The sequence below is a fragment of the Trematomus bernacchii genome, unplaced genomic scaffold (assembly GCF_902827165.1).
Source record: "Trematomus bernacchii unplaced genomic scaffold, fTreBer1.1, whole genome shotgun sequence".
NCBI classification, from domain to species: Eukaryota; Metazoa; Chordata; class Actinopteri; order Perciformes; family Nototheniidae; genus Trematomus; species Trematomus bernacchii.
The window spans coordinates 676,714-692,364 of NW_022987615.1; the positions used below are offsets into that span (position 1 = coordinate 676,714).

Consider the following 15,651-nt stretch of genomic DNA (forward strand, 5'->3'; position numbering starts at 1 on the left):
ACACACACACACACACAGACACCTGCCCACCTGAAACAGAAAGTGGACAGCTTGGTGTTAAAACGGTTTGGACACGTCAAACTGAAAAAGTCCATCTATATATGTGTGTGTGTGTGTGTGGTGCTTTTCTACCAATGGTTTCACACCTGAGTCTCCTTTATTCCTCTCCTTGTTTCCTTTTCTCCTCTCCTTGTAAGCTCTCATCACCTATCTTGTTTCTTCTCTTTGTCTCCTCTCCTCATTTCCTTTCTTGTCTCTTGTTTTCTCTCCTTGTTTACTCTTTTTTTCCTCCTCTCCTTGTTACCTCTCCCATCTTGTCTCATCTCTTTGTCTCCTTTCCCGTGTCCTCTTTCTTGTTTCCTCTCCTAGGGAACCCCAACAATGACTCGTGACATGATTCCTAGGCTTGTAAATAAGAAAAACACTTTCCTTCAGTAACTAACCTGAGTCCCTGTGACACGCCATGCCATCACAGCTGGGTGTGTTTATTGTTGTCTGGTCACATTTCTTCTGTGAGAGGAAACCAGTCTGACCTGTCAATCATCCCTCTCAGTGACAGTGTTCCCGACAGCGAGTCAGACGTAATTGAAGCCCCCTTTGTTCAGTGTTCCTTTTGCAATAATGAGCTCCTCCTCGCTGCACAAAGGTAACGCACAGTGTCTATACATGAGATCAGAGCGACGTCACTTTCTGCTAAAATGACGGACCAGAGGCCTGTACTACGAAGCTGGATTTTCTCTTAGCCGGCTAACTTCAGGGAAATCTCGGGCTTTCCGGTCCTACGACGCTGGTTCTCTTTTTAGCGGGCTAGATTTCCATGGTAACTTATGCTGAGCGGCAAACCTGTTCCGGAGCAGGTTAGGTGGCAGGCTAAGAGATCAACTCAGTGAAAGCACCGCCTGCTGACCAATCAGAGCTCCGTGTGCGGAGTTTAAAGCGATCAAGTCATATTACAGGATAGAGGAAATACAGAAAAACTGCCGTTGCAGGAAAGACGGCCGGCAAAAATCAACTGACTGTGTGAACGTGAAAATGAATAGAATATCCCCTCCCATCTTCAGAGCAATCTGACTATTATAACATTAGCGTTAAGAAAGCTTACTTAAATATCTGCCACGACATAAGTAACCGGATCAGAGTAACATTAAGTACAGTCCGCGGCACTGTGAGTGCAGACGTCGATGTGTCCCATTATCATTCATATCATATCACATCATAATGTATCATATATTTCCTTATCTGAGTCAGCTTCTTGAGCCGTATCTGGCCGTGCAACACTCACAGTGTCACATACTGTATGCAGAAGTATTATTTTAAGCAACACATTAAGTTGATGAAACACTCGAGTGAAATGTAATTAAAGTCAGATCGTGTCTTGGACGGGGCAGTGATTTCATAAACCTGTTAATGTACGCATTCAAACACTTTTTCTTTTACCAGCTGTATTCACCTTGCAGGTGCAGCTATGTGGCTTTGATCCTGGATAAAGTGTTTAAGTCATGGATGTTTAAAGTTTAACTTCTTCATATTTGACTAATATTAAAGTTCACTTTTCATTCAAGAAGTATGACGCTGCGCTGTCAGTACGCTTCTCCATGTTTGTGATTGGTCGAATGCTCCAAATACCACCCCTTTCATGTGAACGCGCACCTAACTAGATAGGACACGGCTGGCTTGAGCGATCCACTTGATATCCAGCGTCGTAGTACAGTTTAGCGAGAGCGCGTATGTTTTGGATTGGGCCAACCGGCTAACTCAAACATATCCAGGTTAGGTTGAACCAGCTTCGTAGTACAGGCCTCTGTTCACTTTGTCCAGTGAAAACAAACATTTGGCGCCAAGAAGAAGAAATGGTTTCATCATGCCTAACATCCACTTTAAGATAAGATGGACCTATATTGATGCCCGTAAGGAAATGCAGGTTTTTAGCAGCGGCAGATAAGAGTTCAACAAGGATAATACAATTATATAAGTATCTGTTAAAACAAGATATCACCACAACGAGGTAAAACGTGGATCAGTTAAATGAACACACAGAGATAGGAGAAGTACTCAGATCTTGTACCTGAGTAAAAGTAGAAGTACTCTGATCTTGTACCTGAGTAAAAGTAGAAGTACTCTGATCTTGTACCTGAGTAAAAGTAGAAGTACTCTGATCTTGTACCTGAGTAAAAGTAGAAGTACTCTGATCTTGTACCTGAGTAAAAGTAGAAGTACTCTGATCTTGTACCTGAGTAAAAGTAGAAGTACTCTGATCTTGTACCTGAGTAAAAGTAGAAGTACTCTGATCTTGTACCTGAGTAAAAGTAGAAGTACTCAGATCTTGTACTTGAGTAAAAGTAGAAGTACTCAGATGTTGTTCTTGAGTAAAAGTAGAAATACTCAGATCTTGTACTTGAGTAAGAGTAGAAGTACTCAGATCTTGTACTTGAGTAAAAGTAGAAGTACTCAGATCTTGTTCTTCAGTAAAAGTATAAGTACTCAGATCTTGTTCTTGAGTAAAAGTATAAGTACTCAGGTCTTGGACTTGAGTAAAAGTAGAAGTACTCAGATCTTGTACTTGAGTTAAAGTAGAAGTACTCAGGTCTTGGACTTGAGTAAAAGTAGAAGTACTCACATCTTGTACTTGAGTTAAAGTAGAAGTACTCAGGTCTTGGACTTGAGTAAAAGTAGAAGTACTCACATCTTGTACTTGAGTTAAAGTAGAAGTACTCAGATCTTATACTTGAGTAAAAGTAGAAGAACTCACATCTTGTACTTGAGTTAAAGTAGAAGTACTCAGGTCTTGGACTTGAGTAAAAGTAGAAGTACTCAGATCTTGTACTTCAGTAAAAGTATAAGTACTCAGATCTTGTTCTTCAGTAAAAGTATAAGTACTCAGATCTTGTTCTTGAGTAAAAGTATAAGTACTCAGGTCTTGGACTTGAGTAAAAGTAGAAGTACTCAGATCTTATACTTGAGTAAAAGTAGAAGTACTCAGGTCTTGGACTTGAGTAAAAGTAGAAGTACTCACATCTTGTACTTGAGTTAAAGTAGAAGTACTCAGGTCTTGGACTTGAGTAAAAGTAGAAGTACTCACATCTTGTACTTGAGTTAAAGTAGAAGTACTCAGATCTTATACTTGAGTAAAAGTAGAAGAACTCAGATCTTATACTTGAGTAAAAGTAGAAGTACTCAGATCTTATACTTGAGTAAAAGTAGAAGTACTCAGATCTTATACTTGAGTAAAAGTAGAAGTACTCAGATCTTGTACTTGAGTAAAAGTAGAAGTACTCAGATCTTGTACTTGAGTAAAAGTAGAAGTACCAGAGTGTAGGAATACTCTGTTACAGTAAAAGTCCTGCATTCAAAATGTTCCTCAAGTAAAAGTAGAAAAGTATTCTCATCAAAATATAGTGAAAGTAGCGACAGTAAAAGTAGTCGTTGTGCAGATTGGTCCATTTCAGAATAATATGTATGATATGTTTTATAATGATTGATCATGAAAGTGTTCTCAAAGCTGGTAAAGGTGCAGCTAGTTTGAATGACTTTGTATACTGCAGGGTAGCTTGTGGATTTACTCCAGGTGGAACTAAAGTCTGATTTAACACTTGATTATATTTCACATCATTCATCCACATCTGTGAAGGAACTAAAGGTATTAAATACATGTAGTGGAGTAGAAGTACAAAGTAGCATAACATTGAAATACTCAAGCAAAGCATAAGTATCTCAAAATTGTACTTGAGTACAGTACTTGAATAAAACTACTTGGTTACTTTACACCTCTGTGAACACATAATTCACCTTAAATCCCCGCACCCTGATAGTGGGCCGCTGTTGTAACATTTAATATTTTCTACATAAATGGATTATTTAGATAATTAAATATCAGAAAAATGTCCGTCACAGGAGCAACTTCTTGAGCATTTTGCCCTCAGATAAACTTTGGTTTTCGTTTCAAACTCTTTTGCCCCGGTAAATATAACATGTTGTGATCACAGCTGACCTACAAGTCATGAGTGTTGACTTTTAACTTGTCACAGGTCAAACTGTAGGGTCGCTGAGAGCCGGTCACTGAGAGCTCACCCAGAATACACACACACACACACACACACACACACACACACACACACACACACACACACACACACACACACATACACACATACACACATACACACATACACACATACACACATACACACATACAGACATAGACACAGACATAGACACAGACACATACGAAGAAGGTTCTCATTTTAGCCTATGAACAAAAAAAACTGTATGAACCGATTGACATACATACACGCACACACACATACATACACATACATACACACATAACAAACTAAAAAAGTGTCAACTGTATGAACCGGGTGACCGACACACACACACACATATGCATACATACACACACACACTCACATACGAAGAAGGTTCTCATTTTAGCCTATGAACAAAGAAAACTGTATGAACCGATTGACACACACACATACACACACACACACGCATACATACATACATACACACATAACAAACTAAAAAAGTGTCAACTGTATGAACCGGGTGACCGACACACACACACACACACGCACACATACACATACACACATGCATACATACACACACACACTCACATACAAAGAAGGTTCTCATTTTAGCCTATGAACAAAAAAAACTGTATGAACCGATTGACACACATACATACACACACACACATACATACATACATACATACACACATAAACAAAAAAACTGTCAACTGTATGAACCGGGTGACCGACACACACACACACACACACACACACACACACACACACACACACACACTGAGAGCTGTGTATGTTGTTGCGGTGGCTCTGGTTGCGTCAGTGATTAGAAGATAAACTTCTGAAGAAAGAGGAAACGTGATGTCACAAATGTCACATGACACTAATGTAAAGGTTCAACTCGGAACAACAGAGAAAGTGCACATATTTCCACCTGAAGCGAGTCAAACCATTGGAAGTGCTGTTAACAGGGCCGAGATTAAAGTGCTTTTTAAAATTATTTTAATTGCCAAGGTACAATCGAAACATCTCTATTTCTTGAGGTCTTCATTCCCTCCAGTTCTCAGCATTACAGTACCCAGAATGCATTGCAGGTTGCAGGTGGTCAGGGTGGTGTTGGCGCCTGTGGGCTTCTGATAAAAACGTTATCGACATCAGTTATAAGAAACAGGATGGTCGCAATTCTCTCTTTTAAGGTACCGCCCCTTTCTTAGAATACTGTCCAGGCCGACCAATCAGAGCGCTCGCTGTGGTATCCTGTGTGTGTGGTTTATTATTAATTCTGCAGAAGTCTATCTGTGGTTTTCTTCAACACATGGACTTTATAGTCTACCCTTTTTTAGTTTTATCTCTTTTCTCCGTTCCTTTTTCTCTTATATTGGTTACTCTCCTCCTGTGTCCTCTCTAATATCCCCTCATTGTCCTGCTTCCTTGTTTCCTTTCCTTTTTCCCCTCATTTAACCCCTTTCTTTTTTTCTTGAAAGACGTTTTTTCTCATCTCCTTTTCTGCCAACTAATTTCCTCTCCTTGTTTCTTCTCATGTGTCCTCTCCTGTCCTGTCTCCTATTGTTTCCTTTCTCGTCTCATTCCCTTGTTTCCTCTCTTAATCCCTCCCTTGTTTCCTCACCTTCTTTCTTTCTCATCTCATTGTCTTTTCCTCTCTCCTTGTTTCCTCTCTTAACTCATCTCCTCTTCTTCCCTCCTTAATTCCACACATTTCCTATTTTGTTTCTTCTCATGTGTCCTCTCCTGTCTTTCCTTCTATCGTTTCCTTTCTCGTCTCATTCCCTTGTTTCCTCTCTTAATCCCTCCCTTGTTTCCTCACCTTCTTTCTTTCTCGTCTCATTGTCTTTTCCTCTCCTTGTTTCCTCTCTTTTCTCGTCTCCTCTTCTTCCCTCCTTAATTCCACACATTTCCTATTTAGTCTCCTCTCCTTTTCTTCCTGTCTCCTCACTTTGTCTTCTTTGTGTGTCACCTTGTTTCATCTCTTTATCTTCTCTTGTCTCCTCTTCGTTCTCCTCTTGTGTCTTCTCTCCTTGTCTCCTCTCTTTACTCATCTCCTTTCCCTCTCTCCTTGTCGCCTCATTTATTTTCCTTTTAGTCTTCTTTTCTTGATTCCTCTCTTTTTACATCCTTTTTTATTCTACTTGTTTCCTCTTTTATCTTCTCTTCTTGTTTACTTTTTCGTGTCTCCTACTTTTTTCTCAGTTCCTTTTCTCCTCTACTTGTTTCCGCTTAGTTTTCCTCCATTGTTTCCTCTCCTTGTCTCCTCTCTCTTTTTTGTATATCCTCCTTGTCTCCTCTATATGTTTCCTCTCATTTGCTATTTTGTTTCGTCTCTCTTCCTTGTCTCTTCTCCTGGTCACCTTTGCATGTGTCCTTTGCATGTCCCCTTTCCCCTTACTTGTTTCCTTTGTTGTCTCCTCTCCTCGTCACCTCTTCACATCTCCTCTCTCTGTATCAGTGGAAATGTAAACTAATGAACTTGATGACTCACACACTCAGTTTATTTCTGAAAAACACCTGCAGTCTTCAATATTTCCAGAATAATCACACACACACACACACACACCACACACACACACACACACACACACACACACACACACACACACACACACACACACACACACACACACACACACACACACACACACACTGACTGCTATCGGAGATTCCTTCTGTTTCTGACACCTGCTGCTGCTCAACCGTGTGTTAGTTTTGTTATATAAGTGTGTGTTTGAGCGTCTGTGTGTGTCGTCCATCGTTCAGCAGCTTTCACAACATCACACTGAATCTCACACGCACACACACACACACACACACACACACACACACACACACACACACACACACACACACACACACACACGCACACACTGCTGATGAGAAAGAGGAAGCTGTCAGGGAGGTTCTGAGAATCTCTGTGGTAACAGACCATGTGACTTGCTGGAAATCAAACCAGAGCCATGCTCATTTGCATACCCCAAAGTGTGTGTGTGCATGTGTGTGTGTGTGTGTGTGCATGTGTGTGTGTGTGTGTGTGTGTGTGTGTGTGTGTGCATGTGTGTGTGTGACATCCTTCTCCAAATTGACTGGTCTTGAGGAAGGTGTCTGTGCGACCTTAAACGTCTTCTGACTTCTCCTTTAGGACAAAGATGAACACATAGTCAGCATTATTGACATTATACCCTCACCGGCCACTTTATTCGGTACGCCTTGCTTGATGTACCGGATTGGACCCCCTTTTGCCTTCAGAAGTGCCTTCATTCTTCGTGGCATAAACTTTACAAGGTGCTGGAAACATTCCTCAGGGATGTTGGTCCATATTGACACGATAGCATCACACAGTTGCTGCAGATTAGTCTGCTGAACATCCATGGTCTCCTGCTTCAGGGATCCACGTTTTGTGGTTCAGAGATGGTCTTCTGCATACCTTGGTTCTAACGAGTGGTTATTTGAGTTACTGTATCATCTTGGACCAGTCTGGCCTTTCTCCTCTGACCTCTGGCATCAACAAGGCATTTTTTCTAGAACTGCTCACTGGATATTCTCCCTTCTTCAGACCACTCTCTGTAAACCCCGGAGATGGTTGTGCGTGAAAATGCCAGTAGATCAGTGGTTTCTGAAATACTCCAGCACCAACAACCATGCCACGTTCAAAGTCTCTTAAATCCCCTTTCTTCCCCGTTCTGATGCTCTGTCTGAACTTCACCAGGTCGTCTTCACCATGTCTACATGCCTAAATGCATTGAGTTGCTGCCATGTGATTGGCTGATTAGATATAGAACAGGTGTACCTAATAAAGTGGCCAGTGAGTGTAGAATACAGACAGATAGTACACATATAAGTGTCAATTAAACTATATTTATCTACATATATGACCTTATTTCTTATTATTGTGTCAAATGTTCTTCCTGATGTCCAGATTTGAAATGTTAAAAATGCAGATTATATAATCTTTCCTGAGTTTACCGTGTATTTGATAGTTATCATTCCTCCTGTTGCAAACTCAAAAAATGCACTTTAGGAATTGAATTTATCTCAATCCATACAATATATCCAATCTAATCTATCTATAAGTAACACCATTTTAAGTACACAGATATACAGGACACATGCACACTATACCGCTACTATCCAGGATATGTTTTTACCGCTGAAAACATTGTTTGTTAAATTTATAAAAAGATTTACGAGTATCATGTCCCTTTCTGTGTTCCAGCTGATCAGGTGTATGGAGATCAGGACATGCATGAAGTGGTCAGGAAACACTGTATGGACTACCTGGTGAGTCTCTCTCTAAACTCTGACTATTAAAACATCTTTCTCCTCCCGTCTGTGTTTGATAAAGCTGCTTTTCCTTCCAGATGAAGAACGCAGACTATTTCTCCAACTACGTGACGGAGGACTTCACCACATACATCAACAGGAAGAGGAAAAACAACTGCCACGGCAACCACATCGAGATGCAGGCGATGGCGGAGATGTACAACAGACCGGTGGAGGTTTACCAGGACGGCACAGGTGAGTTCCTCCAAAGGCTGCTGATCAATTGTTTGATAAAGTGGTGCAGTGATGTTTTTTTGTAGGCCGTCCAGGAAGTTACAGTGGATTTTTCCATTAGACTTCTGAATATTGCAGGAAATAATCTCTGCTGCAAACAAACGTTTATGATACTTACATGTTTTGTTCAGCAGGATGTTCTCGACATATTAACACCACTTTATGATTTTTGAAGTAAAAAGGTAACGTTAGGCTATAAAGGAACTACAGCACGGTCACATGACTTCACATCACCACCGCTAAGCTAAGGGCGGCTAATGTTGGGCTATAAAGGAACTACAGCACGGTCACATGACTTCACATCACCACCGCTAAGCTAAAGGCGGCTAATGTTGGGCTATAAAGGAACTACAGCACGGTCACATGACTTCACGTCACCACCGCTAAGCTAAAGGCGGCTAATGTTGAGCTATAAAGTAACTACAGCACGGTCACATGACTTCACGTCACCACCGCTAATCTAAAGGCGGCTAATGTTGGGCTATAAAGGAACTACAGCACGGTCACATGACTTCACGTCTCCACCGCTAAGCTAAAGGTGGCTAATGTTGGGCTATAAAGGAACTACAGCACGGTCACATGACTTCACGTCTCCACCGCTAAGCTAAAGGTGGCTAATGTTGGGCTATAAAGGAACTACAGCACGGTCACATGACTTCACGTCTCCACCGCTAAGCTAAAGGAGGCTAATGTTGGGCTATAAAGGAACGACAGCACATACTCTTGTTTTCTACTGCCTTTTTTTTATCTCGTCCAATTGTTACTTTTTCTGAGCCTGTCTTCTTATCATACCGTTTTGCCTATAGAGTGGCGAAGTCACGCCCACTTACTTCCGGGTAATGGGACCTTATTTCGGAAAAATTATGCATTGAAGTCAATGGGGAGAGAAAACTTATCTTTCGATCCCGTTTGAATTGTGCCATGAATTACACATATGATGTTTGTCAATCTTAAAAAATCATTTCCATGTCAAAAAAGTCACAGTTTGTCGTAAAACTGTTGAAATATAAGACTATGAAGAATACGCAACTAGAAAGACTACAAATCCCAGAGTCGCGTAAGTGATGTCACAATTGTTTTCCTCCACTAAGATCTAAGATCAGCGCCATATAGATATAATCTATCTATATGGCGCTGGCTAAGATAAGATAACTTTAACAAGATGCCTGTGTGCTTAGTACCAGGTTGTTATTATACCAGCAATGGGTCTTGCTCGTTCTTTCGCTTCCCGTCTGATGAAAGGACCAGGAGTGTGGATCAAGCTAGCTAGTAGCTAGCACGTTAGTTAGCATTACAGCCGTGTCATTTTTATTAGCCTTAACATGAAGTAACATTAAGTAACCCACAATGTTAAACAGTAAGAGTAGTAGTCATATTTCGTGAACCCTTTGAAGAGTACTGTCACCGGTGTGATCATTCTATAATACACAATGTAAGCCCGGGGGAGAAATGCTAATGCTAACGCTAGCGATCTTTTCTACTTCATGCTATCTGCACAAATGGTTGACATTAAACATTAAAACGACCAGGCAGTTCAGAGAGAATCAAAGGAAGGAAGGCAGGCAGCTTTGCATGACATTCTTCAGGACGTGTTTCATTGTGGTGATAGTGAGGGTCGTCAATCGTTTTATTGACAAGACAGTAGTGACGGCCATCTTGGTGACGTGTGTTGTTGACCAGAGATCAGATGTAGTTCATTGAGCGTTTCACACAAACAAATGTGTTACTTCACAGTTTTACGACACATTTTTTTTTTTTTGACTTGCAAAATTATCTTTTAAATTGACAAACATCATATGTGTAATTCGTGGCACAATTCAAACGGGATCGAAAGATAATCTTTCTCTCTCCATTGACTTCAATACATAATTTTTCCGAAATAAGGTCCCATGGAGGTCCACCGGAAAGGGAGGGACTTCGCCTCTCTATTACGTATATATCTTGCCTGTAGTAATAAAAAAAAAAAAAACTCCAGATCTGTCGCCAACCGCCAATCACATCTCACCAACCTAAACCCTCCCCTCTTTCTGCTACAGAGCCAATCAACACGTTCCACGGTATCCACCAGAACAACGACGAGCCAATCAGAGTCAGCTACCATCGCAACATCCACTACAACTCGGTGGTGAACCCCAACAAGGCCACCATCGGGGTTGGGCTGGGCCTGCCCGCCTTCAAACCCGGGGTACCAACACCTGACATATTTAAAAACCATAAAACTGTGTGAGGGGTGGGGGTTATACGACATAGTATAGAGACATTCAGGTGCATGCAGGTGTTATAACAACAGGAAGTTAGTTGTTGTAGTTTGCCTGCTGATTGGAGGAAGACTGATTTGTATAGAATAGTGTTTTCATAAGACTTGAATTCTTTACTTTGACACAATGCCTGTGAAAATATGAATATTTGATACCATTTTACCACAGGGACAAATTTGACACAACACTGAACATGGAATTTAAGTAACAAATGTACATTTATATAAAAAATTAAGGGGGTTTCTGTGTAAGTTATTTCTCCAGTTCCCATCCCCAAAGCATCATGGGAACTGTAGTTGATCAAGTTAGTCAGAAGAATTGAATTTGAATTTAGTACAGTGCCTGGGGTTGCAGTCATTCAAACTGTTGACATATTGACCACTTGTTAGCCAGGACAGGTGTGTGTGTTCGTGTATTAACTGACAGAGGAATCCCCCCCCCCTCCCTCTGCCTCCCTCCCTCCGCCCTCCCTCTCCTCAGTACGCCGAGCAGACGCTGATGAAGTCGGCCATCAAGACGTCGGAGGAGTCGTGGATCGAGCAGCAGATGTTGGAGGACAAGAAGCGAGCGACGGACTGGGAGGCGACCAACGAGGCCATCGAGGAGCAGGTGGCCCGCGAGTCCTACCTGCAGTGGCTACAGGACCAGGAGAAGCAGGCGAGACAGGTACAAAACTGGTTTCTCCCGATGTGTAGAGCGTCATCTGAGCAGTAAACTGAACTTTATCTACAGGGCTGTAACTAATGCTTCTGTGTGGGGAGGAGAGAGGTTATGAAAAGCTTTATAAACAAGTATGATAACTTAAAGACAAGGAAACATTCACCAGAGTGCACCGCTAACAACGATGATGACGTACTTTTACAGGTCAACTTTAGATTAGGATTGCAAGAGCCAAAGACGAGCTGCAGATAAATACATTTGTAAAGTGGTGCAGTGATGAGGTGTTATTGTAGTCCCACCCTGCAGTTAGCATTCAACACATTCAGAAAACTATTGACAACGAGACGAGGGAACAGGAAATGCTGACTCATTTCAGAATTGTAGGACTCATTCCTGCCCCCCATCTGCAAGGCTGTAACTAATGCGTCTGTGTAGAGAGGAGAGCGGTTAGAAAAGCTTTATAAACAAGTAGAATAACCAAAAACAAGATGATGACATACTTTTATAGGTCAACTTGGAATTAGGATCCGGGGTCTCCTTTAAAATACAATTATTACGAGCCAAAAACTAGCTGAAGAACTAAGCCCACCCAGAAGACAGCATTCAGAAAACCATTGACACTGAGACGAGGGAACAGGACATGCTGACTCATTCCAGAATGTTAGGACTCATTCCTGCCCCTTTCTATACGTTTTTGTATTACATTACCGTTGATGTTTTCCTGGTTTTCAGCCCCGTAAAGCCACGGCGACCTGCAGCTCGGCGACGGCGGCCGCCTCCAGCGGACCGGACGACTGGAGCGCCCGGTCGCCGCGGCAACGCGACTCCGACCCCTCCCACTCCCACTCTCACGTCGAACTCCCGACCCCCCCTACGTCGACCAACAACAAACCCCCTTCCCCCGCCGGGGCCGCCCTCATCCTGAGCAAACCCCCGTCCCCCTGCGCGCCAGGTAACACACACACACACGGTTTTATTTATACCTTTGTGAGGACCGCCATTAACAGAACATGACCCTGAAAGTTCTTGTTCTTTATTAGGATCCCCATTAGCACTAGCATGAGCATTGGCTATTATGAAAGTATTGCTGCATGTGGAGCTTTAGCTAAAGTACTTAAGTGTGTGTGTGCGTGCGTGTGCGTGTGTGTGTGTGAAGGTCCCAGTAATCAGAGTCGTCATCAATTGGAGTACAGAGCCATCATGCAGGAGATGTCACCTACAGCGTTTGGTAAGATTTATATCTACCATCTTATACTTTAAATTGTGGTTGATGCTCCACGGCTAATAATATAGGCGCTTTCACACCGGAGTACTTTTCCCCGTACTTTTCCCTTTTAGTTCCGATAGTTCCTGGGATTTTGCGTTCACACCAAAAAGAGAACTTAGTTCATGAGAACTTTTACCCCCTTTTCAGTCCCTGCTAGAGAGGTGGTACTATCCTGGGGAGAAAAAAGTACCAATTTCTGATTGGCTGGGCGAATTGCAAACCACGCCCCGTAAAACTCTGAAAAGTTTTGTGAAGCCGCCATTGTATTTGCTGGCATTAGCATTATTAGCATTAGCATTAGCCCCGCGCACCAACGGAGAGAGAATAACTTATGGCAACACAAAAAAAAACATTGGAGCGGTGGAGATGAGGAGGTGTCGGCGTTCTGGCGATTTACTCGGAAGGCTTCAGTAGAAGCTGCTGGGAGTCCCAGCAGCTTCTACTGAAGCCAGTCCCCAACTCAGGGGACTTCCGGTCGGGGACTCCGGGTGGCAGTATACGCCGTGAAGTGGTTTGCTGCCTGCCAGTAAACCCAAAGCAGAAGAAGAAGAAGTGATGTCAGCGGCTTCATTTGCCTAATCTTCCCTCAGGGAACTTATTCCAGTGTGAACGCGATCTGCTCTTTAGTTCCATGGGGGAACTAAGTGCTGGGACTAAGTACGGCAAAGTACTTGGTGTGAAAGCGGCTGATGTTATATTTTATTACACAGCTTAGTTGAATGCCTGATTCTTATTGGTCAATTTGGACATATCAGAGGTTATTAATACTCAATAACACACTACTGCTAAGCAAAAATAATGACCGTTGCTACAGAGGATTAAGGGGGTTATTTTTTCATTAATGACCGCCTCGCTGCACATTATCCCTCACTTATATTATATTATACTTTTTGTAAAGTGCAAAGACTTCATTAGTTGGCGCTGCTTTTTAGATGCGACTGACACTCATATTGATAAGGCCTCATAGCTTTAATTATTTAGTAAAGTAATTCATATATTTTCACTACTTATATGTACTTTTGTGAGGAGTTCTTAAATCTTTATTTAAGTGAATTTGGCTTCTGAATTGAAGTGTTTACAGGATTTTTAAATGTAGTTCAACTTTAATGCATTTGTTCCAAATATTTAACCCCTTTTTTACACATTTTTATGAAGGTGTATATATGAAGTATATCCGTGAATATTTGAGTTGAGGGTTAAGAGAGTACATTTAAATCCAGAGTAAGAAATCGATGCTTAGATTTATGGCTATTCTCTGGATGCCGTTTACTTACCAATGTGTGTATAGAGAAAGTTAGAGGTGTTTGCTTTAAAGAAACTTGACCTGAAAACGAAATATACCTGCTGTTAAAACTGGAAACGACATCAAATAGTGAACAACAATGCTGCTGCTAAGTTCCCGCAGTGTGCTGCTGTTTCTACTATCAACAAAGCTGCTGTCACTGTCTCTGTGTTGTTTACAATCTCATCAACAGGAAGCAGCAGTGTGGGTGTGTGTGTGTGTGGGTGTGACTGTGTGTGTGTGTGAAGTTATCAGAGGTGAAGCAGTGTGATAGTTTCAGTATCTGTCTTTTATCAGATGTTTTTCAGCACAGTTTTGAACACTGAAGTATTTTTTTATCAGAGGACAGAACAGTTTTTGATGTCTCTGTCCGTTTCATCTTTGATTTGTGTTCAGGATGTGTTATCAGTGACCACTCTGCTTTACTCAGGACTTTTCTCTCAGCAGGAGTCCAAATAACATCAGAATAATGAACTGTATTCATGCAGCGCTTTTCAAATAAAGTGCTTTACATGGTTAAAACAGGATTCAACCTTTCAGATAAGATCAACAGAAATGATATTGGCTCAAAAACAATTATGATAATAAAACAGACAAGTAAGAAATAAAACCTAAAGAGCTGTTTAAGGTTAATAATATAATAATAATGATAATCTGGCATATGTGTAATGGTTTTTGACATTTAAGTTTTATAAAAAAACAACATTGTATGGTGGGTTGACCACTGGCACTACTTGAATTGTATTTGTATTATTCAATTTGCTGTGTACGATGTTCCTCTTATTGTATTCTGCAAAGTGTGTGTGTGTGTGTGTGTGTGTGTGTGTGTGTGTGTGTGTGTGTGTGTGTGTGTGTGTGTGTGTGTGTGTGTGTGTGTGTGTGTGTGTGTGTGTGTGTGTGTGTGTGTGTGTGTGTGTGTGTGTGTGTGTGTGTGTGTGTGTGTGTGTGTGTGTGTGTGTGTGTGTGTGTGTGTGTGTGTGTGTGTGTGTGTGTGTGTGTGTGTGTGTGTGTGTGTGTGTGTGTGTGTGTGTGTGTGTGTGTGTGTGTGTGTGTGTGTGTGGCCTCTTATGAGCCTATGTGTGTATATTAGCTTGTGTTGTATTTGCAGTAGACGTGTTTTAAGTGGCCGTTAAGACTTTAAAAGTGATAAATGAAAGCAGTGAATTTACAATTTAGCAATAATAATACATTTTATGAATCAAGTGCTTTATCAGATGCTCAAAGACGACTAACAGAGGTAAACAATAAGATAAAAGTCCAATTAAAATCGAGCAATAAAACAATATTTATCACAGGGACACAGCATTAATCCCACATTTAAACCGAGTAGCGTATGCCTCTTCCTGTGTGTGTGTGTGTGCGCGTGTGTGTGTGTAACCATTTCTTTTGTGTGTGTGTGTGTGTGTGTGTCAGGTCTGACGGACTGGGAGGACGATGAGATCCTGGCGTCGGTGCTGGCCGTCTCTCAGCAGGAGTACATGGACAGCATGAAACACCAGAGCACCTCCGCCATGCACCGAGAGCGAGAGCCGTCACCGGACAGCAGCTGATAGCCGGCCGACACACAACCCCCCCCCCACACACACA

The 15,651-nt window shown here is 41.8% G+C and overlaps 1 protein-coding gene across 6 annotated transcripts in view; it reads left to right on the forward strand.

Annotated features, from left to right (window-relative positions):
* otud5a (OTU deubiquitinase 5a) overlaps window positions 1–15,651 on the forward strand; it is a 27,883-nt gene extending 12,232 nt beyond the window's left edge. For 2 of the 6 annotated variants that reach the window (XM_034132155.1, XM_034132156.1), the window contains exons 3-10: window positions 8,257–8,321; window positions 8,402–8,558; window positions 10,634–10,782; window positions 11,336–11,521; window positions 12,248–12,467; window positions 12,672–12,743; window positions 14,258–14,272; window positions 15,478–15,651. In XM_034132155.1, the coding sequence (XP_033988046.1) occupies window positions 8,257–8,321; window positions 8,402–8,558; window positions 10,634–10,782; window positions 11,336–11,521; window positions 12,248–12,467; window positions 12,672–12,743; window positions 14,258–14,272; window positions 15,478–15,614 (1,001 nt within the window). In that variant the 3' untranslated portion in view covers window positions 15,615–15,651. The remainder of the gene's footprint in view (window positions 1–8,256; window positions 8,322–8,401; window positions 8,559–10,633; window positions 10,783–11,335; window positions 11,522–12,247; window positions 12,468–12,671; window positions 12,744–14,257; window positions 14,273–15,477) is intronic. The other 4 variants (XM_034132157.1, XM_034132158.1, XM_034132159.1 and 1 more) reach the window with 4 other exon arrangements.